Source organism: Dermacentor variabilis, chromosome 8 (assembly GCF_050947875.1).
Source record: "Dermacentor variabilis isolate Ectoservices chromosome 8, ASM5094787v1, whole genome shotgun sequence".
NCBI classification, from domain to species: Eukaryota; Metazoa; Arthropoda; class Arachnida; order Ixodida; family Ixodidae; genus Dermacentor; species Dermacentor variabilis.
The window spans coordinates 16,538,439-16,566,135 of NC_134575.1; the positions used below are offsets into that span (position 1 = coordinate 16,538,439).

The window sequence follows — 27,697 nt, forward strand, 5'->3', positions numbered from 1 at the left end:
AACAGAACGTTCAACTGCGTGCGTAAACATTAAGCAAACATGACGTATCATGTTTCCTTCTCACGTGCTTACATCCAACCCTTTATTGCCGCATGCGAGGTTAATGTATTCGGCGTATCCAAATGCATACCGTATTGTTTCATCGAAGGGCACTCAGCCCGGTTGATTTCCGGAATTGCAGCGGCAAGGCAGGCCGATACGTCCTCAGTCAACGATTGTTTGAATGACGACGACGGGCGATTGTCCCAGCAAACTGTCTGGCCAGAGAGAGCAACGACCGTCGAGGTCAGTCGCATGTTGCCCTGTTACACATTCCTCCCCTTTTCATATTCCGACCTCTCACCCTATATCTATCAGACACTGCGGACGCAGCTGCGCCAAACCGCGCTACGTCCGCTCCGTACACCTACAGCGCTCCTCCCCATCTATCGCGTACCTTCGCCCGAGCTACGCCGCGCGCGCGTGCTGCAAGCCAGGCGGCCCGCGACCGCTCTCTGGGCAGGTATTTCCGTTACAGGCTGCGCCCGCTGCGGCGGAGGGTTTGGTCGGCGAAGAGGAGGGGAAGGTGCGTTTCGAGCAGCGCAGGTTCGCGCGTGTATACGCCTCTCCAAACCCCCCCCCCCCCCCCCATCGCTCCCTCCCTCCGGCAGAGGGGCGCGCTGCTGCGCTCTCCGTTTTATACATTTATGTCTTTATGACGCACGTAGGACAGCGACAGCTGCGTCCTGCCGCCGAAGCCTACTGCCGCCGTCGCGGCCGATGACGACGACCGAGGAGCACCTGCGCTGCTAGGGCGGCTCGAACCGACGCTGCACCGTATCTGTCGCGCTTCGAGCGACGATCCAAGCAGCGACCAGCGGAGACAACCGGCCGACGCGGGATTCGCTTTCGGCGGGGAATTCCCTGCGCGTGCAGCAGCCCGGAGGTCCGGCGACCAACCGAACCCTCCTCCCCATCCCCACTCTCTCTCTTTCTTTGAAACCTCGCGTTACCGTCCGGTCACTGGAAACCACGTCTGGAATTGCTGACTGACGTGCACAGCGGTTACGGCAACCGCGTCGGCTACTACTGCTGTTGCCACAACGCCATCGTCACCACCAACAGCGCATCCGTGAGTATACACGGACCTTGCCTGCATAACATCTCCCGTGGGCTTATCAATCTCGCTTGCTGGGGGGCTGCGGGCGCACGGAGCTTGTCCACTGCTCAACGAACCGCAGAAAGTGTTGCTTTTATCGCAGTTTTGTCTGCTCGCTCCGTATCGTTTGCACAAGCTCGCGATTTGGCTACGCATTCCGCAATCGCAAACGTATTGCACAGCGCGCAATGTGGTGTAGGGGCTGGACATCGTCCGTCGGGGACATGGCGTTCACTTATGTCATCTGCATATCTTTGCCGTCAAGTGGCCGAGATAAGCTGAAAGCCTAACAACACAGTGCGTCGTAGCTACCTTGCTTCTCCGCAAGGAAAGTGGAAAGTTGCCTGTCATGAAGGGTGTCAGGCAAGGACACACAATCTCTCCAATGCTATTCACTACATGCTTAGGAAGACGTATTCAAGCTTATTAGGCTGGGAAGGCTTAGGAATGAGTATCAACGGCGAATGTCTCGACAAGATTCGGTTTGCAGACGGCATGTCCAGTTCGACATGTTTTTAGCGCATTACGCGCAATTGTGGGACCGGAGCAGCTCGTTTATGTGATGGTTCGAATATCAAGCATTTTACACGACACTCATCGTAAAACCAACTCATTGTTTCTGGGTGGTAGTTGATGCTGCTAGTTTCTTCTGACGTTTTGTTGTTGTGAATACGGCCAGCTTTTCGCTTTTGTACAGTTTAACGATGCTTTGTGCCTTGCTTTTCTTTGGAGCAGGTGTTTGTTTCAAGCAAGTGTTATGTGGCGCTCTGATAAGTCGGCGGGTAAAGACAAAGGAATGAGCAAAGGCTGCAAGCAGCAAGTGTACTTTGGCGACAAGCCGGCATTATGATATAGGCTGCTATTCCATGCTTGCGTTTAACGTGTCTCCTCTTTGATATCGCTGTGTGTGTGTGTGTTCCCATGTGTGTGTTACCTTCTAGAACGTTCACGATAAACGCGGTTTTCTTCATTCATCTTGCGCACAGTGGCTTGCGATTTACGAGGTAAAACAGATTTTGACACGAATATACTATGGCATGATCTGCCAACTCTCCCAAATATTTCGTAACGTTTACATTTTTGCGCGTGTCCTGCAGTTTTATTAATCCTGCAACAAGAGCTTTGAAAACTAAGTACCATCTGCGAAAATATTCAAGAGATCGTTTCAGAAAAACGGGGTGGGGCAAATTCGAAAATAAGATTTACGCAAAAAGAAACTGCGATGGTGCCTGCATCGCCCTCTTGTAGCAGAGCAAGACGTCACATACAAGAGGGATGCCTTCTTTGAGCGAGTTTATTAAGACATATGTTCCTGAAGCAGGTGGTAGCGACAACAGCAGAGTCACTGATTAAGTCTCTGATCTCGAAGAAATGCCACTCTCTGCTCTTCCAAGTTTGCTGCTGCTTGCGTGCTGTATCTGAAGGTAAATTCATTGTTAATAATGTATGGATGTATCGAAGAAAAGGTCTTTGCTGAGAGCAAGGTTAAATGTACACATGTGAAAAACATTTACGTAGTTGCAGTTAATGACGCAAAAGAAATTAGATGCGTGACGTCAGGCCGATGTAGCGGCACTCGGGTTTTGGCGCTAAAAGCAAAAAAAAATTAAATCATTTTCTACTTGCTCTCGTAATAGTATTAACCCATTACCGTGAAACTGACCAATATAGAGTTTCGAAGTAATACTTTCTCAATGTAAACTAAAATTTGTTGTTTTTATTTACGGTATATATATATCTGTAAACCGGATGAAACAGTCGATTTTACAAAGTCGAAGATGTTCTGGATGCAATAAAATAGGAGCAGCCCCTTTTTCCTTTTTTTTTCTGTGCACTGCTGGACGAGCACATCTCTCCGAGTATTGTTATACAGTGCTTTCTGGCTGCACATTACACAGGTGCCTTCAAACGTTTCGCTCAGTTGCCTACCAACAGCAAGTTGTTTCAGCGACGAACAGACACAATAGAGGATGCTCTCTGCCTTCTTGCGTGCCGCCTTATCTTTGCCGCTATCTCAGCGAGCGCACCCTCAACGGTGTTGTTGCCTTAAGCTTGCTCCTTCCGCCGTGGCTGTAGAGATAAATGGAGCAGAAGAGACGATGCGTCGAATGCCGAAACGAATGCGTTCACGTTGGCACTCGCCAAGATGATTCATACCAGTGGTATGGCTGATAGACGGCGCTCTCTTGTTTCCTTGTTTCTCCATCAATCGGCGTGACGTGTTTAGTTGGCTAATCACGGCAGCCGGCATAGCACTTCACTTTGCGACTGCGTCGTGCCCTTTAAGCGCCGACTCGTGTGCGCGATGAAGCACATGAGTGTGCAAACATGTGAACAAGTTTTAGCTCGGAGCCCCCAACTCCGGTTTGCCTCTTTCATATGCACGCACAATAAAAAAAAATGAAAAACGTGAGACATGCTGGTAATCAGACAACCGGCTGAGCCTACTTGGAATGTATGTGCTGCGTTTGAGACGTAACGGTAAAATCTGCCCGGTTTTGAAAGCAGAATGTTGCTCTAACGCCTATAACTTCAACAATTGCCGATAAATAACGTTAAAGAAATAAGAGGAAAAACTCAGCACGGAATTTACAATCCCCTAACTCTGCGCCAAACAACAAATATTGCATTTACGCAAAACTGGACACGTGTGATATACGAGTTTGTAGTTTAACGGAAATTTTAAAAATCTTTTCGAGAATTTTGCAGGAGCCCTATATACTAAAAAAAATATGCGGTATGCTTCAGAGTAATGATGCGTCAAAATTGAGACTTTTATTTATCATTTATAGTTGTGGAGATGTCATCTTGCTGTTGTAGTTTCTCATTGCTTATTTATTAATTATTGGTTGTTTTTCGACAATGTTTATTAAAACACTGATTGCCTAAACAGAAGAAATACTCACTAGAGTCAGTAGATTTCAGCTTATTTTGAATCAAGAGAACCTCATCAAATTCGGTGCAGTAGGTGCCAGGCCACACCATTTCTTCGTTATCATGTAATTAGATATATGAGCACTTGAAGTTAACAATCCTCTCAAAAGTGTATCAGAACAGCATTAATTTTTTTTTACGTAGAAGGAACGCGGAGAGCTGGCACTGACATTTTGTGAAGTTTTATTTCATCATAGCTTCAGAAGTGCGGCCTCCGAGATCGGGCAACGCGAAGAACATTGTGCGTCGTCTGCTCTCGGAGGCCATGGTAGACGCCATGGGGCGCAGAATAAGAAAGAAAGCGCAAACATGGCCAATCAGAAACACAAAGGCGAGAACTTACAACTGGGATCTATTCCGGAAGGCCTCTTGAACAAATCCGTGCGCCTCAAACCACTCACGTGTCGCTCACGTGTCGTTAATCATAAACAAATAAAATCTTAAATAGGTCATGACAGGGCCATCCAAATAGGCCATAATTGTAACTGAGAGTAGAAGGGCCAATATTGATAAGCACACAAAGAAATAAAATCGCCGCCCAAGCACTTCGTATAGATGGTTAACCAGCGAAGCTGAAACGTGCGGCGCCGGTGTTTATCACTGGGTTAATCCCGACACTTCATTAAACGACGGCTTGGTTAGTTGCCGGATCCTCGGTACGCAGCTGCTGCTTGCGCTCGGCTGCACTAAAGCTCCTCCATACACGTTTTCGCCGACCAGGCTAAATACCGCCAACCCACCCTCCTCCTCCGCGCTCCTTCCTCGCTCACCCCCTCAGCTTCTGGCGTCAAGCGGAACTTGCGTAGCCCCAGCTTCTCATTTAGGCGGAAGCGACGCCTTTTCTGCATAGAGGTGCGGGCGTGCAACAAGTGAAAATTCAGGAACCGGAAATTCCGGAAGTGGAACGACCGCAAATGCGAACCCCGGAGGCGGGAACTATGGAAGCGGAACTGGTATGAGCGACGAATCAGGGAAGAGCCGCGCACAACAAAGGTTGGCGCTACCTAGCAAAAGCGCCGTTGACGCGTGAATGGAGGGGTTTTAGGCTGCACGAGCTAAAACCCCTCCATCCACGAGCCACCGCCGCTTTCTAAAGTAGCGACAACCTTTGTTGTGCGCCGCATTTTCCCCTCACACCAAATCCGGTTCCGGCATTTCCGGTTTAAAAAATTCCGGTTCCGGCATTTGCGCTTCCTGGATTTGCGCTGCGGGAATTTCTGCTTTGACCGCCGATGGTGAGACGCCCGCGCGTGCTTAGCAGAGCTGTGGCAGTCACCATGAGAAGAATGCAAAGGGGACTAGCTGTTGTATTCCGCTGAAGTAGTGGTTCGCGGTCGCTGTTTTCCAAATGCACGAAAAACGGCAGTGGTCTCCAAGCGCCCAGGTACTACATTCCACTGTACGTTGTCTCTCGTGGCACAACCCGTCGCAGGTTGACGCGAAGCAGCGAGCGCAATCAGATCGCTGATTACAATAGGCGGTGGTTCTTGGATGGAATCGCATTCACAGTTTAAACCGCAGCTGGTGCAATTAAAGCCTCTCCATCGACGCGAAAGTAAACAACACTAAAAAAAGATAGCGTCACTTCCACTCGGAACAGGGAGCTGCAGCTACGGAAGTTCCGCTTGACGCCGGAAGCTAGGGCAGGTTGGCGGTACTTAACCTGGTCGGCGGAAACATGTATGGAGGGGCTTTAGCACGAGCCTGTTCTTGTTCCCGGGCTGCAGCATCAGCATGGCGTTGGCGAGCTCGTTCCCGGTTCCGCTCGCGGCGTCGCTGATCGAAAGCTGCCTGCTCCTCAGGAGTATGTATGTCGCGTGGCCTACCTATTTCGGAGCCGGAGAAAAACTGCTGCGAGCGCGCTCAGCTGCGACGGAGAGCAACGACTTCACTACTGGCGCAGCCAATCGCGCACCTCTCTTTGACTTTTTTTTTTTGCGCATGCTCATTAGGCTGCGCCGGAGGAGTCATCAGCGTACAGGTGACAGACAGGCGGACGGACGAATCGGCTAGCCATATACAGCTTCGCTGCAAAAGTTAGGCTTTACGGGTATAAGCGGGCTTTCGAACTCGTGCGGCTTGTCTTGCGTGACATCGATAAGTGCACGACCCCCGCTGTGTTATCTGCTTCAAAACATTTGATAACCAGGTGTGCGCCTTGCTTGTTTCTCTTTGGCACCCATTGCTGCAGCAAGTTACGTTTGCTTGCGTTCCTTGCCCCTTTCTGGCAAACTCCCCCTCCCCAGATCATTTCTTTTTCTTTTCACCACTACGTCTGAAGTCGAACTAGTTTGCACATGATAAGTTGCTTCTGATGGTTTGATCTAAGCGCATGATGCACATATCTCAATGACCTAACTGTGCGCCATGTGTTAATTGGCGTAAATGCATCCACTGACGTAACCGTGTTCATTAAATGGCCTAATCACCACGAAAATCTTCTACGTTTTCTTTGTCGCAGCTGAGAGTCGCAACAGAATACTGACAAAATATCGCTGGTGTTTTCCGAACCCAACCCCGTAAGTTGTCTCTGTTTACCGACTCATTTCCGCGCGATTGCGGCTTAAGCAATTCAGCGAAATTTGCGAACGCGGCCACAGGCGATATCACTGGACTATATATATGAAGAGTGTTCGCTATCTTTTTGCACTTGAGCGCTTCAGCGATCGACAAGTCCTGGAGGGCTGGAAGCGTGCATCGTTCCAAGAGTTGTTCCGTCCAAGGTCGCTGTACCGTCAAGCTACTGCAATCTGTTTCTGCTTCATTTTCGTGAGTAGCGATTGCTCCAAAATTACCGGGCCATGCCTACTTCATGTCTCTGCCACCCCACGTCACGAAGAACCGCGCGAACACTCTCTCTCTCTCTCTCTCTCTCTCTCTCTCTCTCTCTTTCTCTCTCTCAAAATGATCTGTGCACGCTGATTTTGCACGATGAGGCCGAAGAAAAAAGACATTTTGTTTCCGATTATGCGCCTTTGTTGTTATCAGCTCTCCGCTATTCGTAAAAATTTTTTGAACACAGCGCTAATTTCACCTGTCTGTCAAAAGACGTCAAAAAAGAAAAGTGAAACAGCGAGGAACTCATATCTAAATAACGCGTACGCATTAAAGCTGCATTAAAATTATTATTATTTTGCGAATAGCCGGGGACTGCCCCTTGCCGAACGGAATGGAAGATGGCGACCCGCTTAAAATACTGACACTGGCTAGTCGGACCTGCTGGCGAGAATGGACTTCTTTGCGCATAAATAAAGTTTTTGAGGGACAGTGTAACGTTGTCGAAATTTTTCAGCAAGTATGGGGCATACATTGGCAGGCATTCTCAGATCATGAACAGCAGGTTACGATTATCCCTCAAGAGAAAAGTTTATAACAGCTGTTTCTTACCAGTACTCACGTATGGGGCAGAAACTTGGAGGCTTACGAAAAGGGTTCTACTTAAATTGAGGACGACGCAACGAGCTATGGAAAGAAGAATGATAGGTGTACCGTTACGGGATAAGAAAAGAGCAGATTGGGTGAGGGAACAAACGCGAGTTAATGATATCTTAGTTGAAATCAAGAAAAAGAAAGGGGGGGGCATGGGCAGGACACGTAATGAGGAGGGATGATAACCGATGGTCATTAACAGTTACAGAATGGATTCCAAGGGAAGGGAAGCGTAGCAGAGAGCGGCAGAAAGTTAGGTGGGCGGATGAGATTAAGAAGTTTGCAGGGACAACATGGCCACAATTAGTACATGACCGGGGTAGTTGGAGAAGTATGGGAGAGGCCTTTGCCCTGCAGTGGGCGTAACCAGGCTGATGATAATCATGGGGCATGGCTCTGCCAACTCTTCTTCCCTGAAGTTCCGTGTTGGCTGCGTGTAATGCGCTGTTGCATGCCGTGGCAATTGTCCACTATCTATCGCAAGCTAAGCGAGGAAGAGTGAACCGATAAGACACGCCGGCACTGCCTTTTTTCACTCCTGTTTACGTCCACTTACAGATCTACTTTCTCTGCGTCAGCTCGTCCCCACTGAAACCCTCTCCACTTCTGCGTGCTGCTCGCCTCTCGTCAGCTAATTAGACAAGGAAAACCTGTTACGGTAGGCCAATCTTTCAGATCTAACAAGCTTGAGTGACTTCCTATGTCAACATAGAGTGCGTGTGATTGGGTTCTTTAAACAATGTTGCGGGTCACCGCCCGTGCTTGCGTCGGAGATTACGTAAATATGACGTCAGGTAGATTGGAATAAAATAAAAAAATAGCTTTAACTCATAGCACCCCGCCCGTTCGGCACAAGCGGTGTACTGGCAGTGTAGAAATCGCGACTTGTTCACAATTTTTTTTTTCACATATCGCGAAAGCATCGGAAGGGAATGAAATGGAGTATAGCCGTCGCCATTTGGCTTCCTCCTCTTTGTGCAAACAGATTCTCTTGGTAACTTCTTTTTGGTTCTTTGTCTTTTTCGCACTTTCTCCTTCCCGCAGTGCTGACTATAGTGATTCGAACAGTTACCCTGGTAACCCTGTCTTTCATCTCTTAAAATTATGGCATTTTACGTGCCAAAGCACCTAAGCATCTCAGGATCTTTGAATAAACTGATTTCATTGGATTTGATTTGAAAAACACGCTCTGATTATGAGGCACGCCATAGTGGGGGACTCCGGAATAATTTCGACCAGCTGGGATTCTTTAACGTGCGCAACGGGTGTTTTGCATATCGCCCCCATCGAAGACTTTCATCTTTTTTTTCTTCTGTCTCTATGCAACTACAATAGTCGTGAGCAATATGAGGCGGAACATCCGGTTCATTTTTAAGCAACGGCTACTACACGCGATCTGTGGATCAGATCTGCCTCTGATTGCTTGCTTCCTCGTTTGCTTGCTTGCTTGATTGACTGATTTATTTATTTATTTATTTATTTATTTATTTATTTATTTATTTATTTATTTATTTATTTATTTATTACTTATTGAACTGCTGTTTTAACGCCCCAAAGCTGCACTGAGGCTATGAGTGACGGCATAGTGGAGGGCTCAAGAGTCCAGACTAATTTTCAGCATCTGTGGTTCTTTTCAATGTGTACCTAAATCTAAGTACACGAGCGTTATTGCCGTTTTCTTGGTCCAAAAATATTCTAAATTCAATTGGATGTTCGAAGCCGGTATATTTTTTTAGATATTCCTTTTCGATTTAAATATTCTTATATTATTTCGAAACTATTATTCGACTGTTTTCGAACGTTCTCTAAACACCCAAGGAGTCCTCGTTAGATCTAGCCCTGGATGTGACACGTAAATAGTTACGAAGTACCATCCGCGTTGAAGTTTTTCTGTTGTCGGAAAGCTTTTTGTTCGTCATGAGTGTTCACGCATTTTCGGTCTCCTTAATGCAAGTTTTAGTCGGCTTTTCAATACTGCTCGCGGGTTTACCACCGTGCAACGTGATGTTCAATTTTCCCGTTGGTGTTATTTTTCTTCCCAGTAGCGCGTGGCCGATCCTACACGTAAATTACAAACATGCATGAAATTTGACACCAACAATATCTGAAAGAAATTCAGCACTGACCGCGGTAGCTTATGGATATCGCGTTGCACTGCTGAGCTGGAGATGGCGGGGTCGATCCCGATCACAGTAGCCGCATTTCAATGGGGTCGAAACACAAAAACGCATGTGTACTTATGTTTAGGTGCATGATGAAGAACGACAGGGGCTCAAAATTATTCCGGAGTCACCCACTCTACAGGCTGCGTCATATTCTGTTCGTAGTTTTGGCACGTATGACACCGGAATTATTATTATTATTTACTTTGAACGGCTTTGTGAATCCTTCTATTCCCCTTATTGAAGCGCAGTCTTCTCGTAGTTAATTTCTCGTGTGTGACAGTTATTAGTGTCAGCATCCAATTGCTGCAACTTCTTTTTTTTTTTTCTTAATACAGAGCATTGCGAACAAAACAATTTTCACAGAGTCTAGAACGAAGTAATCGCACATGCTGACTTTAACTTACCAAACATAATCTACAAATAGCGATGCGCGTTCTAGGAGGCGTGGTGATTTAGTTATGCTCTGGAAATTACGCAATACCGTAGACTGTAGCTTTCAATGTGAATCACCCGACTGCATTCATAAGACTATCATATGAAATACCGCTGAATTACGAATAACAATTAAACAAGAGAGTCTGCAACGTACTTCCTCATTTAATCGATGCCACGTTGTAAATAAAGTCAGCTTATTACCCGTGGCTCTCTACGTGTTAGCTGGGCGAGTTCCCCCCGATAGACTCCATAAAAGCTGGCATTGTGCATCGGCTTACGAGATGACGGTATCTACAGCTGTCTTTCTGGCGCATGCCTTCCTGTTAGCCCACGCTCTGTTGGACATATTGTTCCTTTACCGCATTCCTCGAAATGTAACGATAAAAAGAAAAGCCAGCTTAGTACGTTGTCACGGCGGAACCGGATGAATCCGGCCTGCGCCGGATCCGGGGAAGTGTACTCGTGCGCAATCGCCCGGGTTGACGTGTTTTACGCGCTCGATCGTTCACCCACGCAAGCACGTGACTTCAGTGAAAGAGTTGCCTCGACGCATTCCGTTTAACATCCTCGATCCTTTGGTACCGTCTTGCGTACCTTGTAATTAATCCTTTTTTCAAAATTATAGCTCGGAAGTGATTACGTAAAACATTCAGCCCGCATGTAAGGTCAGATGCATGCGGAAGTACACGGAAGTTGTTTAGGCACGAAAATTACCGTAACCTTTGCGTAAAGAAATCTAGTCTATATGCGTTTAAAACGCTTTGTTGTCGCGGACGATGAAAAGGATCCGTGAAATGCTTTCATTACATGCTTCGTAATACAACGGCATGACTTGAAAATTTAGAATGCCGCATCGACACGAATGTCACCGTGCTACGTCAGACACTTATCATTGTGTCTAAGCCAATAAAAAGTTCTTACGTCAAAGAACATGACGAGACGTGTACATTCTCCAGTTAGGCGAAGATGATGCCGTCACTGTAACCAGGCCGATCTAAAACTAAAATAAAAAAATAAGAGGGGGGGGGGGGGTTGGGGGATGCCATGTTCGAAACATATACCAGCCGATGATAAGAACTGATTTCAAAAGTAGTAATGTTGATGAGCTGTCGAGGACGTTAAATTCATGTAAATGGAAATATTCTGCTGCTCGTATGCACAAATTTAATGTTGTCATATGTTTATTTACTGAATAATACTGCCAGTTTCATCCGAGATTACAGTAGGCAGGACACTGAGAACTTGCTATTATAGATGATAATGCTACACTGAAAAACCATTTAGATATGCGATCGCCGCAGGAAAATTTCAAAGGAAGACAGTCGTTCTAACAATAATACCTACCATAATTTAAAGACATCAACATAAATGCTAGAACATCTACAATTTAGACAGCCACATATCCTTACAACCCAAAGCGACAAGAATACATCATCACTGCAATGAACTGCGGCATCATTCTTAGAAATTTAGTCGATGCAAAGAGGGGCTTAACAATCGAATTATGCAATACATTTGTCTACTATAGCTACAGAAAAATAACCTTTCCGTTTATGTTTTTTGGCATTTTAACCAACAAGTTGGAGGCACATAAATGGAGAATAATTGTATAATTGGAGGCACTTTTTTATTACGTTTATAGTCAAAATTTATTTTTAATCGAAAATTTCACACTACACTAATACATACTTTAAATAAATGAAGAATCTAGATTAAAGCTAAGGAACTGAGCAGAGAAAGCAGACATCACCAATTAAACACTCAAAGTATATAAAAAATGATATCATTCACCGTTGTTACGCATATAATTATTTTTGTCAAGCGCACACAAATGAAGTAAATATTTCACAAAAGAGGTAAATTTATGAATTAAACTTGTCCGCCTTTAAACTCTCTTGAGTAGGCACAGTTCACAGAATTGCGGCATTTGTTCTGGTGCGGAATAAATGCGTTGCTTCATTGAAGCTTTGATTGATTGATTGATTGATTGATTGATTGATTGATTGATTGATTGATTGATTGATTGATTGATTGATTGATTGATTGATTGATTTCTGGCTTTGATGTTAACTCACTTTTGGAAACACAAGTTCGTGGAATTGTGTTTAAATGTTCACGTGTTCTTTAACAAATATTTCCACGCTTTGAGTTGTTCAATCGTCCCCGCTCCGCCCACCGGCAGCCTCTATCAACACCATCCATAGAGAGATAGCCGTGGAATTGGGGAGGTTCTGGGTTCGATACCGGAACCAAACCTTTCCTCAACGATGAAGCTTTCATTATGTATATACAACGTGCAAGCGTTTCCTCTGAAACTTCGTGACAATACCTTCAGCAAGATGGCAACTATACCATAGCGATCAATGTGTGCACATTGTTTTATTGCGATAGCAATCATAGAGACCCTCCAGGCGAACTTCCGCCGGCGTTGGCGTCGCCGTGCGGTTCTGAATATTTCGGTATAGACCGTTTCATCGGGCGAGGAGGATAGGGCGCGCGGAGAGCCTTTCCTCCTCTCTGGCTTGGGCTATCAGGCGCGGCGCTGCTTGAAAGTATTGCTGTCGCGTGGTGCGGAACGATTTCGAGATGTTTATATGGTACTTTGTGAAATTTACGCCATGTCCGTTCATATAAGGTCGTCAGGGAAGCCTTTCGGTGCATAGGTAACTACAGTAGGCGGAAATATCTCTTGGGGGCGCAAGAATGTGACGCGCTTTATCAGCCGCGGTGTACGCACATGATTATCAGTCGCGGTGTGTGTATATGTTGTGAACTATTTTGCTTATATCGGCTTTAATTCAACAAGGAAAACCGGTGTCTCTGTATTAGCAGCATAAAATGGTAAATCTGCTCACTATCAGATCGCTTGGCGTACGGAGTAAAACATAAAGCATAAGAGCGCGTGCTCGTGCACGGCCAACCTAAGGCAACCCCGAAACATCTAAGCGGCAGGCGCGCTATCAAATATTTGTGATGCACCGGCATCGTTCCCGCGCATTTCAAGTCTAGTAGGCTTCAAATTACCATATGTCTACGCTAGCCTTCATGCATGAGGCCGATTGCGCTGCTCAACACAGCGATCACTGCGGTTGGTGAAACAGCACGATACATATGTAAGCTGTGCGCTTCGGCATTATCTTTTTCGCCTGTATACAGCCATAATATATGAGAGGGATGGCATAGAAAGAATGCGATGCCTATTTCTGAGGTCAAAATTTTCGTAATAGGTGTGAGTGCGTCGTAGAGAACGGAACGAACACAACCGAAAAAAAAATGCGGTTATCGTCCTCTTTCTCGATAAAGCAAGAGAAAACGGCCTAACGCCGCAATACTACCTCGCATAGTCACGCCGCATAATGTTTATAAATATACAACCCTGATGCCGTATGCTTGGACTATGGGGTATATAGAACAAAGATATACGTAATCCAGTACCTACCACTGCTTAGGACGCTCGCGCAGTTCGTAAAGAGTCCCTTTGCTGGACAAGCTTAATTCAGACTGTAAGGTACGCTGCTATTGCTTGCCAAAACTATTTTATTCAGGGGCGGAAACCTCATCCATCGAACCAAGTAGTCAAGCAATGTATCCTGCAGAGAACAGTTTGAACGCTTGTCAAAGTATATCACAGCTCCTATCGTAGCAGAACGGTACCCACGCTGTTACGATCGTCGCGTTTGTTTCATGGCTCCTAAACCGCAGCTTAGAAATAGAGGATAATACTGCAATAAGGTCACATTAGTTATTGGAACATTCAGAAACACACAATTGATCTCCGAGGCTGATTGTAGGCTCAAATATGCGCGCACACATTGCGCTGCGTGTTCCGTCCACCTTAACGCCACCAGAAATTCCGGCCATGACGCATTAAACCGCTTCAGCACGTCTCACAGAACCGTTTACCACGTAGAAGACGCACGTCATACTAAACAGACCGCGCGACCGCGACAACAAACGCCACAACCTACCGTCGAGCGTATACCTGCCATGCAAGAGACCGCTTTCACCCAAGCCAGTATGGCGCTGCTCATAGGCGGCGCCACTGCGTTCACAATATGGCGGCGCCTACGAAAAAACGGTGTATATGCACGCCGTGTTTATTCATTCCGTATATACCGTATGCAGTGGTAATTGGAGATCGCAGGAAGAGGCCTTCGTCTTGCAGTGGACATAAAATTGGGTGGTGATGATGATGATGATATTCCGCATGTGAAGGCCATGCTATTCAGCCACCAGATTGCTCAGGCAAGGTCTTACGTTCTTGACTAAATTATTCCTCGGAATTTTGAGAAAGGCAGCCCGCATCCAAAAGTCAAAGAAACATACCGTTCACAGCGCATGGCCTTTATCTTAAATCTGCTCAGACTACTGAATATTGAAACTACAAAGCAATATTAGTTTTCAAACCTGAGAGTGATTTAATTTTACTGCCGCGGCTGTTTAGGGGCAGCGTAGTCGTGCCTGTGAGATCCCATTACAGGCCCCCATACACGGCGTATTAAAGCTTTCAAGGGGGGCAGAAGCTCTGACGCTCCCGCCTTTGTCGCGTCTGCGGTAGTCGGACCCGCGTATAGCTAGAGCATCACTCAAAGGGTTCGTGCGCAACGCTGAACCCTCGCGATCGCAGACATTGCTTCGCCTGTCGGTCGAAACTGCCAGTGTTCTCAGAACGGACGTCACTATGTATAGCTGCAGTCTGTTAAACCGTATCGCTAGCTTTTACATGCCGCGGCTACGTTTGCATAACAACTTAACTGTCGTAACAAGTTACACTGTCGTGTAATTGCCTGCCGTGCTTATCTCGGCGCGCAGAAAGGCCGGCATGTTCGCTCATTAATGCTTTTCATCATGAACTCAATGCTGCATGTCGATTATTCATCTGCCTTGTATTCTGCGCGCAGTTGGCTCAGCACAAGGTAGTCAGCTTTGTAGCTTAGCGTTCTGTGTATCCGGAGATCGATCTTTCATCTAGCCGGTTCGGTAATAGAAAAAAATCAATTCTTCGTTCCTAGCCTTCAAGTAAATTAGGCAAGCTTTTCAATCTGATTGATCATTATAGAAGTTTGTGGATTCATCTGAACGTAAACTTATAGTGGTTGTTATTTCAGCAACGCGGCATATATATCTGGTATGCATTAGAGAAAACTTGCCTAGGAAAGGCACACGACAGAAATCGCGAATGGTTCGCGCAATTAAGAAAATTTCACAGAGGTCTTCTTACACTGTCGTGTAATAACCTGCCGTGCTTATCTCGGCGCGCAGAAATGCAGGCCTGTTAATGCTTTCATCATTAACTCATTGCTGCATGTCGATGATTCATCTGCCTTGTATTCCGCGCGCAATTGGCTCAGCACAAGGTAGTCAGTCTGTTAGCGTTCTGTGTATCCAGAGAGTGGCCTTTCATCAAGGCGGTTCAGTAACAGAAAAAATCAATTCTTCGTTCCTAGCCTTCAGGTAACTTAGACAAGCTGTTTAATCAGATGGATCGTTATAGAAGGTTGTGGATTCATCTGAACGTAAACTTATGCGGGCTTGTTGTTTCAGCAATGTGGCAAATATATCTGGTACGCGTTAGAGAAAACTTGTCTAGGAAAGGCACGCGACAGAAATCGCGAGCGGTTCACGCAATTAAGGAAATGTCAGATAGGTCTTGACATATCCTCCATAGTCTGTGATTTGTCTTTTTTTTAGTTCACACAACGCCGTCACGAACTATAATACACAAAGATACATTCCATGCCTGAGGCACAGGGCAGACGTGTGCAGTTCGCAGTCATGCGTATATAGAAGAAGAATTGAGCAAGGCAGTTTAGCGAGCCAGCTGTTTCCATGGAACCGATCGACTCGCCAAACTGCCTTGCTCAGCAGCCCTAATCCATCGCTACGGCGACAACTGCTGCAGAGTCGCCTCCAGCTTTGTCGCACTTCTGCCACGTCATCAATGCCTGGCTGTAGCAGTTTGGGAGGAAGCTTTACCTCGGGAGCCCTTATAACAGATAGGGGAAATGGAAAAATCGTCTTTTCCTAGCAAGCACTGCACCGAGCTAGATGAGGTCTTATTCATTTAAAAGACTGAGTTAAAATGTAGTTGCTTTTATTAAGCGTTCTTCTTTATTTAACTTACCACGCCGGTATTACTAGGGTCATATATTTTCCATACGCACCGCGCATAAATTTAGAACTACCGGTGCTCCCACGGACTTGCTTAGTTATTCTGTTTATTCTTTAAGAACCAAGTTTCGTTCCCCGAGTTTTAACGGCGGTACAAAGAGCACAGTTCGTGTCATTTGATCGCAGAGATGGCAGATGCTTCGGTCGACGAACGACGTCACTCTTCCGATTCCGTTGCATCCTCGAGTGATTGTTTGGATGAATCTAGCAGCAGTGACTCTGAGGATGAATGGAGTTCATTAGATTTTAGTTCGGACGACGAAGAGAACAATCAGAACAACTAACGCCGTTCCCACTAGGCAGAAAACATTTTTTAAATCTCGCGTTCCTCATGACCTTAGAACGTTCAGACTTTCACGTCTTATTGGCAACTGATGTGAAAACCTATTCTACGTTTCAGATTTGTTTGCTTCTAATCTTTATGTTATTAACGCAACAATGCAAACGTTATAGCCATTCTTCTATAAGTTTCGTATTTTCACAGATAGTATTGCAGGCTACGTCATAATATCTGTTCTTAAGATTGAAATTTTTTGAAAGTGTCATTATTGAGCTTTATATTCGTATATAGCAAGACATTCTAACCATCGTAACATTAATAAAAGAATAATCGCTAAAATCTTCAAAATGTGGTCAATTTTCACAAAGTAAGGAAAAAAATTAAGCCGTCATTCTTATTACGACAATTCCTGACAATCGCGAAATCGAAAACGACTTAAGTACCGAGTTTTTAATTCTCCAGCTCAGTAATGCATAATTATATCATGGTTCGGTAAACTGCATCTATGAAGGTGCTGTATTAAGGTCCTGGACAAAACTGATATAATATATACGCCGCTCAGAAATAAACCATTAATTTGTGAGTAACAAACGAGAAGAAAGGAGGTTAACCGAGGGGCCTGATTTTATTAGTCATATCATAACAAGCCTTATGATATTACTTCTTATGATATGATTAATTTGTGAGTAGCTATTTCGCAAAACCCTCGAACGCATTGTACAAATTTCACGTAAGCGATAACCTTACATCTAAACCTTTAATGCGTAGTGCCTATAAACCTAGACTACTGGACTTAACAGGCGACTTCCTTGGTGTATGCGCAGTAGTAATTTGCATTTACTACATATTTTTTATTCGGATTATGTCAATATCGTCAGCAGCAGCCTACTTGAAGGCTACTTCGGGACAAAGGCCTCGCCCAGCGTTCTCCAACTACCCATGTCTTCCTTCAGACGAATAAAACCTTTGCCTTCAAGTTTCCTAATCTTCTCTCGACACCATCTGGGCTAATCTAACAGTCCGCCGGTTATCTGCTGCCCAACATCACGTTATCTGTTAAAGATAAGCTTTACCCGTGTTGGTTCTCTGTCATCTACCTGTCTCTTGACGTTAGGCCAGCACCCTTTCCCATATTCCATCGAGCGATCCTTGGCTTCGTCTCGGGCTATCTCTTAAGCCTTATCTTTCACCATTTCTCTTTTCAAGACCTAGTTGCGGTGTCTCGGGGCAACACGTACATATCGCAGGGTGCCCGGCGCCGCAGGGATTGTTGAGTCAATTCGTGAAATCAAGTTTACTCGCGCTGACAGTGCTGACTTCGCCGTGATATACAAAAAAAAAAAAAACGTCAGTCAAGCAAAATAACACGGCAGTGGTGAAGACAGAGGGAGCAGAAGTGAACCGTTAGCGAAATAAAACAATGAGGCTATATACCAATTCTCAGAACAACACGTAGACAGAGTCGAAAACACTTCTTATCTCATGTTTGAGTGCCGTGACTGCAAGGACTTTGCACGTGACACAGCCTGTACACTGAAGCCAAGGCGAACATCAAATTTGCCCCCCTACTGTGCTAATCACTGAACTTCAGTTGTAACTTAAAAGTTGAAGCGACACGTGAAAGCAGACAATTGCGACAGCTTACGATACTGGCTACTCATTTATTCTGCAGTTGTGAGGGGAAAGAATGGCAACGAATGAAAAAAAGTTGACAACCTCATAAAATCAACCACGGAGAGAGAACTCAATACGAATGCGTGAAGAGAGGAGGAAAATGCGGAAACGCTCGCGTATACTGCGCTTTTTTTTTTTTTATTCCAAACACTGAGACATATTAGTGTTCTATCTAAGCGCCGACTTGTTTTCTCAACAGCGGCTTTCCACATCAGTTAAGCTATCTTTTGTATCTCTTGAGAAACGCCTGCTGGATGATCTGTTGTGCGTGTTTTATACAAGGGCATTAAACAGGAGACTCACCGGCCTTCGTTCTCGGTGCCAATTCAGAATAAAGCGGACCGATCCCGGAAACATTACAAATTCTTGTGTGCGCCGGTCCTGGTACCAGTGCGCATTCTGTGGAGCTATTCGCTTACGTTGACAAACATCGTCAATAGTTTTTGCACAAATTGTTTTTCTCAGTTTTTTTCTTTTCTTTGTGTGGAGGGGGGGGGGGCTTACGAAGCCTCCTCATATGGTAAGCGTGGCTTTCTTTCTTTCTTTCTTTCTTTCTTTCTTTCTTTCTTTCTTTCTTTCTTTCTTTCTTTCTGTCTTTCTTTTCTGGTATTGCAAAAGGGTAATTCACTCTAGTGCAGGTGAAACAATTTTATTTTCTCTTCGGCGTTTCTTTAAAAGTCAACGCGATACAGCCTTACAACCACGTCGGTCGACATCAAAGGGCGGACGAAGCGTGGGGAAATTCCGGCTCGTCATCCGGAGCGTGTCTGCGGCCTCTCGGAGGGTCACGTGTAGCTATTCTGCGTCACAGAAACCGCACCGGACGCGGCAGTATTTCACGCAGGCTCAAATATATTACGGGAGCACAGGCTGCGTTTCTTTTGCGGCAGGGACCCACGAGGCCCTCTTTCGCAGTTACAAAGGGAGGGCTCTTTTCGAAAGCATATTTACAAGCGCTTTCGTGACCGCGAGGAGTCGGGTATACATATATGGAAATTTTACGCGTGAGAGAGAGAGAGAGAGAGAGAGAGAGAGAGAGAGAGAGAGAGAGAGAGAGAGAGAGAGAAATAGAAGAGAGGAAAGGCAGGGAGGTTAACCAGACGCATGTCCAGTTTGCTAACCTGCACTGGAGGAAGGGGGTATGGGGATGAAGAGGGAGAGAGATAAGAGAGAGAGAGAGAACGCAGTTGAATAGATAGACAAGTATATGCACTGCAATTCTTTTGGTACGTTACATGTATTCAGATTTTTGTCATATGTATTGCACGCTCTGCCTAAATCAGATGTGTTGGCATTGCTTGTTTTCTTTTATTCTTTTTCCACTACTGCAATGACCCTCTAGGGCTGACAGTATCAATAAAGAAATAAAGAAAGAAAGATATTTGGTTTCACAATCGAAACAGAAGGGCGACATCGTGGTGAAACGTATAATTATCGCCATTGAGGCATCACATGCCTCAGGAGCCCCTATGAAGATACAGGGGAAGGGAGACATATGTATTTAAGGCAGAAAGCTGGGCTAGTTGGGGGTTATTCGTTTAAGGGGACGTTGCACTAGCTCGTAAAAAAGGAAACGGACAGGAACACGAAAAAAAACCACACACACACACACCGAACGCTAGACATCAACTGGCTTTATTCTCAGGAGAACGCAGATATATAGCCAAAGGACGCGTGCTACAAGCTCAATCCCTGAAGCGCATGCGCAATGACACCATATTGGGCAAGAATTTTGTTTCCTTTGCCGTCGAAGATAAGCACACGCTGCTTGTCGAGGCACCATTGGTATCTGGGCTCTTGGCGGCACATTGCAAGCGCTGTGACAATGGGTGCACGCCGCTTTTTGATAAGACTCACGTGATTACTTCTAGCACGTACAGATCAGAATGAGCGAGGAATACTCTAGGCCTTCCTTGTTCATCGGGAAAAACAGGCCTGCGTCAGCAAACCTAAATTATCTGTGACAACAAAGGAAATAGAATTCTTGCACGGAACGGTGCCATTGCGCTTGCGATTCAGGGATTGATCTTGCAGCACGCGTCTTTTTTGCCGATATATTTGTGTCCTCCTGAGAATAAAGTAAGTTGATGTCTATCGTTCGGTGTGTCTTTATCATGTTCCTGTCTGTTGCCATTTTTACGCGCTAATGCAATGTCCCCTTATACAAAGACATATGTATTATGTTCAAGAGGGGGGAGCTTTGGGCCAGTTGGTCCGACATACTTAAAGAGGAAAAGAACTGCGACTTCGGATGGGACGTGACCAAGGAGTGGACAGGACTAGTGGACGATCGTTCTGTCCACTTCTTCATCACGTCCCGTCTGAAGTCGCGGTTCTTTTTCCTCTTTAAACATATGTATGTTGTTTTGCTCTGCATCTACTGCTACCTAATTAGATGGTGCTTGGAGCATATAAAAGGAAAGTCGTTAAAATCTACTGCCTGTGAGAAATATTTTAGGCCGTTAATTTAGCTTTAAGACAACTGAGGAATCAACCTTACTTAATTTTAGCTAAGCAATAAGAAACGTTGTCAGAATTCTGCAGTTTTGCCTATAGATATGTATATATCGAAAAAAAAAGTATTACGATTACTCTTAACTATATAAATAATTTGCAAATAGGACTTCCGCAAATCTGTCATAAGCATTCTAACAATTTCACGCGATTTGCGAACACATACTGTATAGTCTACCATTTGTCCACTTCCGATGCTCTGAAAGATGCTTTCTACAGAACTCCGCTTTTAACTATAGCCTTGTCATATTCGGTGCAGTGTAATAAAAGCTACAGAATGGGTACCAAGAAAAGGCAAGCGAAGTCGAGGACGGCAGCAAATTAGGTGGTGTCATAAAATTACGAAACATGAAAGCAGGAGACTGGGACCGCTGGCGCAAGGCAGGCATAATTGGAGATCATTGGCAGAGAGGTCTTCGTCCTGCAGTTGGTATAAAAATAGGCTCATGATGGTGATGATTCCGAGTAAAAATTTGTTTTTCATTCCCGCGCATTTAGATAAGAGCTCCTGCAATAAGGGTTCCTCCCGAGTCAGTGATTTATCGAAGAAAGTAATCTAGCTTTATGGTGCCACCGCAGGAGCCGCGAAAGAGGGAAAGGGAGGCATTGAACTGCTCTTAGTTCCGTGTATCAGGACCTCAGTCGCATTGTATGTGTAAACATGTGCACCCTATCAGAAGAGTGTAAAGGCTAACCGCCCACTGGCGACAGTGACGCCTTTTCCCTCCCACCCACATTTCTTTTATTAGCGTTCGCTTTACGATAGTTAGACGTCAGAGAAAGAAAGAAAGAAAGAAAGAAAGAAAGAAAGAAAGAAAGAAAGATTCTCCTCGGAAAGCGCTGACAATCTCAGAGGCCATACCTTGTCTTTTTGATGAGCAAGGAGGTGGCGCCGACAGGTCATCAATTGGCCCGCAAATGCCGTTCATCTGTATGAGCGAGGTTAGCATGACCCCGAGAGGTTAGCCAGTGTGTGTGTGTGTGTGTGTGTGTGTGTGTGTGTTTTCAATAACAGGGAATGAAACCCGATTTTTTTTTTCTTGGGGGTAGGGGGGTCTTGTTAGTTCCGTCGTCTACGACGCACTCACCTGCTTTACGGAAATTGTGTCCGCACAAATAGGGTCCCCTTGAGATATTACTACTGTAGAGGGCCAACACTTTAAAATAATTTACACTCTTAAAAGTGAAAAAGAGTGTAAGTGTATCTATAACTCACACCCTTAGGGTGCGATTTATATAACTGACACCTTAAGGGTGTCAGTTATAAACGCATTTACGCCCTTTCTCACTTTTAAGGCTGTAAATTATTTTACAGTGAAACGGCAATGCCGAGCCACAAAGCTTATATGTATCATGCTGGTTTACCAACCGCATGTGATCGCCGTGTTGAGCAAAACGCCACCGGTGTCATACATGAGTTGACATAGCAAGGTGACTGCTGGTCTGCTAGGTTTGTAATGCATGAAAATGATGCGAGTGACTGACGCAAATATTTCATAACGATTGACGTTAGATGTTTTAGGATGGAATTAGGTTGGTCGTACACGAACAATCTTAGGCTTTGGTTCTTACGCTACGCGATGAGATAGTTAGAATATTTTTTTTTTAAATTAATTGCGGCAATTCAGAGACGCCGCTTCTGTTCTTTGAATAAAAACCGATACAGCCAAAGTAGTTCAATACAGGCACACGCACCACGGCTGACGATGCGTGTCCCATGTTTGCGCTGCCAAGAGAAATTTCCGCATGATGTACGTAGTTACCGCCGCACCGAAAGGCTACGCACAGTGACTCTTCAACGACCTCGTATGAACAGACATCACGTCGGTTTCACGGAGAACGAGCTCCAAAACACATCTAAAATCCTTCCCGCAGCATGCCACAGCAACACATTCAAGCAGCGCACAAGCGGCTGGCACAAGTCAGAGAGGAGGAAAGGCTCGCCGCGCGCTCTTTCCTCCACGCCCAATGAAAAGGTGTCCTATTTCATTATCTCGCTTTTTTCTATAGAGCCGCCGCGGTAGCTCGATGCTATGGCGTTGCGTTGCTGAGCATGAGGCCGCGGGTTCGTTGCCGGATGTAGCGGCAGCATCCCGACGGGGGTGGAATGCGAAAAAACTCGTCTGTCCCGTTAACTGTGCGCCTATTAAAGATCCCTCGATTGTCGAAATTAGTCCAGAGTATCCAACCCCAGTGGGGCATGCCTCGTATGAGACCGTGGTTTTGGCACGTAAAATCCCTGAAGGTAATCTTATATTTTTGCGATTGCAGCGTTATCTTCCTTCTCATCATGATGCATTTCTTTATATTTGAAAACTATACCCGCCGTGGCATACCACTGACGATGGTGTCTAAAAAAATGAAGTGTGCCGTACAATTTTCTCTTCTTGTAAAGAAGCTGCTACCGCTGAACTAACCAAATTAGCTTTATGGGGTGTGAACTTGGCCGAGTTGGTAATGCAGTTTTACCTCCTAAAGTGTGTTACTGCAAGAACTTAGACAAAAAAAAAAAGAAACACTTACACAAGGCGCTGTATACCGTGTTTGTCTTATACATGCAGCGTGTCCCAACTATCATACACTAAGATATTAAAATATGCAAATGCCACGCAGCTCGACAGAACCAAGGTAATGTTCTTTTCCGTCGCTTGGAGATACTCAGATTATATTTTTTTAAGATTCCGCCTAATTACATAATTAGTCTTAATAAATCAACCAACTTCTCAAATATTGTAATTATGTGAAAACGGTCAATGAGAAAATTGTAGAGAAACACGAGAAACACCACATAAAGCTATCTGTTGGTCAATGCGTGTTACATTTATTTATTTATTTATTTATTTATTTATTTATTTATTTATTTATTTATTTATTTATTTATTTATTTATTTATTTATTTATATACCGTAAGCCGGAATAGCACTACGAGGGTAGTACGCAAAAAATACAATCCTAAAGGCAACAGCAAGATACAGTGAGCAATAATAACAATTTCAAACAGGCATGTTGGTAAACAATGGTGGTTAGGGCCTCGCGAAAGTGCTGGTTATCAATGATTGACGCAATTTCAGCAAGAAGGTAGTCCCACTCGATTGCTGCGCTTGGAAGAAAAGATTCGGGAAATGTTTTCTTTTTTTACATAACGGAATATCTACCTAATCGTGATGACCAATGCGATGGGACATATATTGCGGTGATAGATTAAGTTTGTCGTGAATTAAGAACGGAATGGTAGTATATGTCATGAAACAAATTCAAGCGTCCAATTTTTCGACGCACTGCTAGCGACGGAAGGGAAAGGCTTGCCTTCGGGCCTGTTATGCGAGCAATGCTACTGTAGTTAGAGAGAACTGCTGCACGAAAATTGCCGCGCAACTGTTTGCTCCAGGCAGCTTGCGTCTATTCGCGGGCTTCTTTCGCGCTCGGAAAAAAAAAACACTTTTATGTAGCACGTATACTGAGCAACAGAAAGCTGTATCGGCAGTTCCTCATGTTACTGTACAATTTTATCATTGACACTTTTCATCTAATTATAATATTTGAGAAGGTGATTATTTATTACGACTGACTGTGTAACTATACGGAATGCGAAGAGATACTCCTTCTCCAAGCGACGGCAAACAACATTACCTTGCTTCTGTCCAGCTACTCGGCATTTGCATGTACTATTTGTTTAAACTAGGTGCATGATAGTTGGGATATATACATGTTTCTTCGTCTATATAAGACCCGTCAGCTAGCGCACTTTAGCAGGTTGAAGCCAAAAGTGGATGTTTGAATTACTGCTCTGTCATACTGAACTGGTAAAACTGTTCCTCCTCGCGGTGCGCCCTTGGTAACACGTGCGTGCACCTCGCAATCTCGCGCAGTCCCGCAGCCATGGGCGCCAGCGACAAGCAGCAGCTGCTGCGGGCCCGCGTCCGCTACCCGTCCTACCTGAACGTGCTCCTGTTCGCCGGCACCATGGCCGCCTGCCTGGGCGTGGTCCTCTGCTCGTACCACCTGGTGTACGCGGCCGACCCCGTGGTCTGGATCACGGGGCTCGCCTCGTTCGGCGTGGGCGTGGCGCTGGCGCTGCTGGCACTCGCGCTGCTCGCCGCGTCGCTGCTGTGCAGGCGGCCGACGCTCGAGGCCTCGTGGATGCCGCACAGCGTGTCGCCGTACGAGGAGGACTTCGGCACCGACTACTACTTCGGCGACGCCGACGACGCCGGTCGCGTGTACCGGCCCACGACGTACGCGGCGCCCAAGATCCTCGTCTCCAACCCGCTGGCAGCCCCCGTGGCCGCGAGCATGTACCGACTCGTGTACGGCGGGGACGCCAAGTGAAGGACGACGTCGCCGCGTATATAGAGCGTGAATTTAGGCTTAGCTGGCCATTCACGAACGTCTAGATGCGGCGAGTAAAACGAGGAACGTAGGAGGAAGGCAGGTACACAGCGTTGGCTTCCAAGTAGTTTCACCTAAGGAGGCCTAGTTCTTTAGCAATGACAGCTTCGTTTGTTCGAGTTAGACCATTCTGAAATTATACTGCAGCTGCGAGAAGGAACCAGCACCGAAGGCATAAACAATGGGGCTAGCGATTGTCCCGTTGTGTGTGGCTTCTGTCCTCGTCTGATCGCCCTGCTTCGATATGCATTCAACAAATTTGATTATATCGGAGTTGTTGAAGAATATTTCATCGACAGACTTGGTGAGCAGTGCGAAAGCGTCCCTTCTATCGTTCTTCTTGACGGAGAAAAAGCATTCAGGCGCATAGTGTGAGCCATGCTGTTTGCCATAGATGTGCTCCCTCTGCACGAGTAAGAACCAGATAGAAATCAGCGCTGTGTATTTGTAACTGCTTGCTACGCCCTCGTTTTATGGGCGGTTATTACATGATCGTGAAAAGCGCCGCTTCCTCCAGATTTTGAACCGAGGGAGTGCTGGTGATTCCGTGATAATGGGAGTAACTGTTTCGTCTTAACCAGTTTCAATTTTGCGTCATCTTTATTGCACTCCATCATGAAAGAGTTTTCATAACCCGATGGCGCATGCCCAAGTGGTGTAAGCCTAGGCTCCCACAGGGGGAATTGAGCACTCCCGAAAGGGAGACAAATGTTGAACAAGCAGTTACTTCCACATAAAGGTGTTGTCAGTACTCCATTGTCTATGTTTAGTGAGGCAGCTGCGGCCGTCGATGATAGACTGTGAATAGGGTCTGGGCAACTGATTTTTGTCTCTCCCCTCGAGAGTCCTAAGAAAGGAGTTTGTCGTTATTCCCTTCATTCTACCGGTTCTACCAAAGCGCATTTGATGTCGTGGTGCAGCGGTCGGAACATGCAAATTTGTGGCGCGGTTTTCTGACGTGTCTCTTGTTCGCGCTTTAGAAATATGTGTCAATTGTACATCACTTTCTTTCTTTATACTAGGATATATAACACTAATATGATAGAAAGGTGCACCGAAAAAGGTACACTCATGACATCTTTCGGAGGACAGGGCAGGGTCACTCAGTAGAGTGAGAATTGTGTTCTTTTTCTTGACATGATGCGCTAATCCCTTTCACATTCAAGGTATTTTAGATAAGGGTGGCGAAAATTTTGCCGACATTTTCAATACCATTGAAGTTAATCAATCCCTCAAGTTATCGAGAGCCCAGGCCCAGCGCCGGTCACGATGGCACCACACAGACCGGGCGCGATTACTTCTTGAGGGTGCTTTACAAGCACTTCTCACGCGTCCTGCTCTCCACTATAAAGCGTCATTGCATGTTTCACACCTTCGTAGGCGTGTACTTTTGTTACACTCCACACTCCTACTATAGCATTACACCCTCTGCGGTATATACATTGCCACTCACAGCGTAATGGTTTATATAGTCATCATCCTCTCGAGCCTTTTATTTGCTGTAGTCATCAGGCAGACGTTCCTTATAAATTGTGCAATGTTGCTTTCGGCCAGTTATAAAGCGCTGTAAATTCCAAGCGATTACGTATCTCAATGTCATGTTCTATCATCATGTAGGATCGCCTGCAAAGGCGATGTATAAGCAGTCCGTAAATTGACGGGAACGCACGAGGCAAGCGACGTCAGCGTCAATATCGACGTGTATTAACAAGCTCCAAAAGTGCTGAAATTCTTGCGACTGTTCACACTATTCGTAGAATACGTTAGGCCTATTTTGATCAACCAAAACAATCATCATCAACCCTTCAGTGCCCAGCTCTATTTATCCTGCTTTCTTGGACTTAACGTCGTTCTTGTAACCTTCAGCTCGAGAATAACTCCGTGCACACAACAATAAATAAAAGGAAAGCATTACACTTCGAAGTATTGCTGCATGAAAGTACTAAAGCTGGCATGAAAGCAGCACTGCATGGTTAAGTATTGCAGTTACGTAGGTTGCGTACTGCAGGATCTGAGCAGCTTATGATTATAGCCTTTGAAAAGACATTATCTTCCCGTGCATAAGAGCAGGTTTGGTAATCGGAATAGTATGCTGCGAGATATTCAGCATTTTGTCACTTCCCGCAGTCCGTGAACTTCTAACGTCCACTGTATACGTTAGCAGTGCTGACAGTGGGCTCAAAAGAAACAAAAAGCACAGGCTTGCCTTGCGCTGTTCTTTTTCTCAGTCCTACGTTTTTTTCTTTACGTTACAAGTATTCTGTTGTTAAGAAGTTGTCGGCAACCATTTAGATTCCAATGGTCATTTGGTGGGCTCAACGTTGAAACGAACTAAGGGAAGATTCTGCGGGTGTTTTTTTTTTTTAAACCTAGTCACGCTGTGTATACAGTATATAGCGAGACATGTACATATCAGTTGGTTAACGTTGCATGACCTCGCAAGTGCCTTATTAAGCTGATTTTGACAGACGATGCTACGCGCTATGCCCGTTTAGTTCGTGCAACATTCGGTCAAGGGTTTAGGAAGCTATTTATTTGCCATATTTCTTGGGTGTCGTTCAGTTGCAG

General features: G+C 45.4%; 1 protein-coding gene across 2 annotated transcripts; it reads left to right on the top strand.

Moving 5' to 3' along the window:
- Positions 1 to 679: 679 nt before the first annotated feature.
- LOC142589711 (uncharacterized) lies at positions 680 to 27,158 on the top strand. 2 transcript variants are annotated; one of them, XM_075701259.1, is made up of 2 exons: positions 680 to 1,111; positions 24,610 to 27,158. In XM_075701259.1, the coding sequence occupies exon 2, from the start codon at positions 24,620 to 24,622 to the stop codon at positions 25,067 to 25,069; it is 450 nt and encodes a 149-aa protein (XP_075557374.1). In that variant the 5' UTR covers positions 680 to 1,111; positions 24,610 to 24,619; the 3' UTR covers positions 25,070 to 27,158. The 2 variants fall into 2 exon arrangements, with proteins under 2 accessions (XP_075557374.1, XP_075557375.1); XM_075701260.1 differs by lacking the exon at positions 680 to 1,111 and adding an exon at positions 2,449 to 2,562.
- Positions 27,159 to 27,697: the final 539 nt, after the last annotated feature.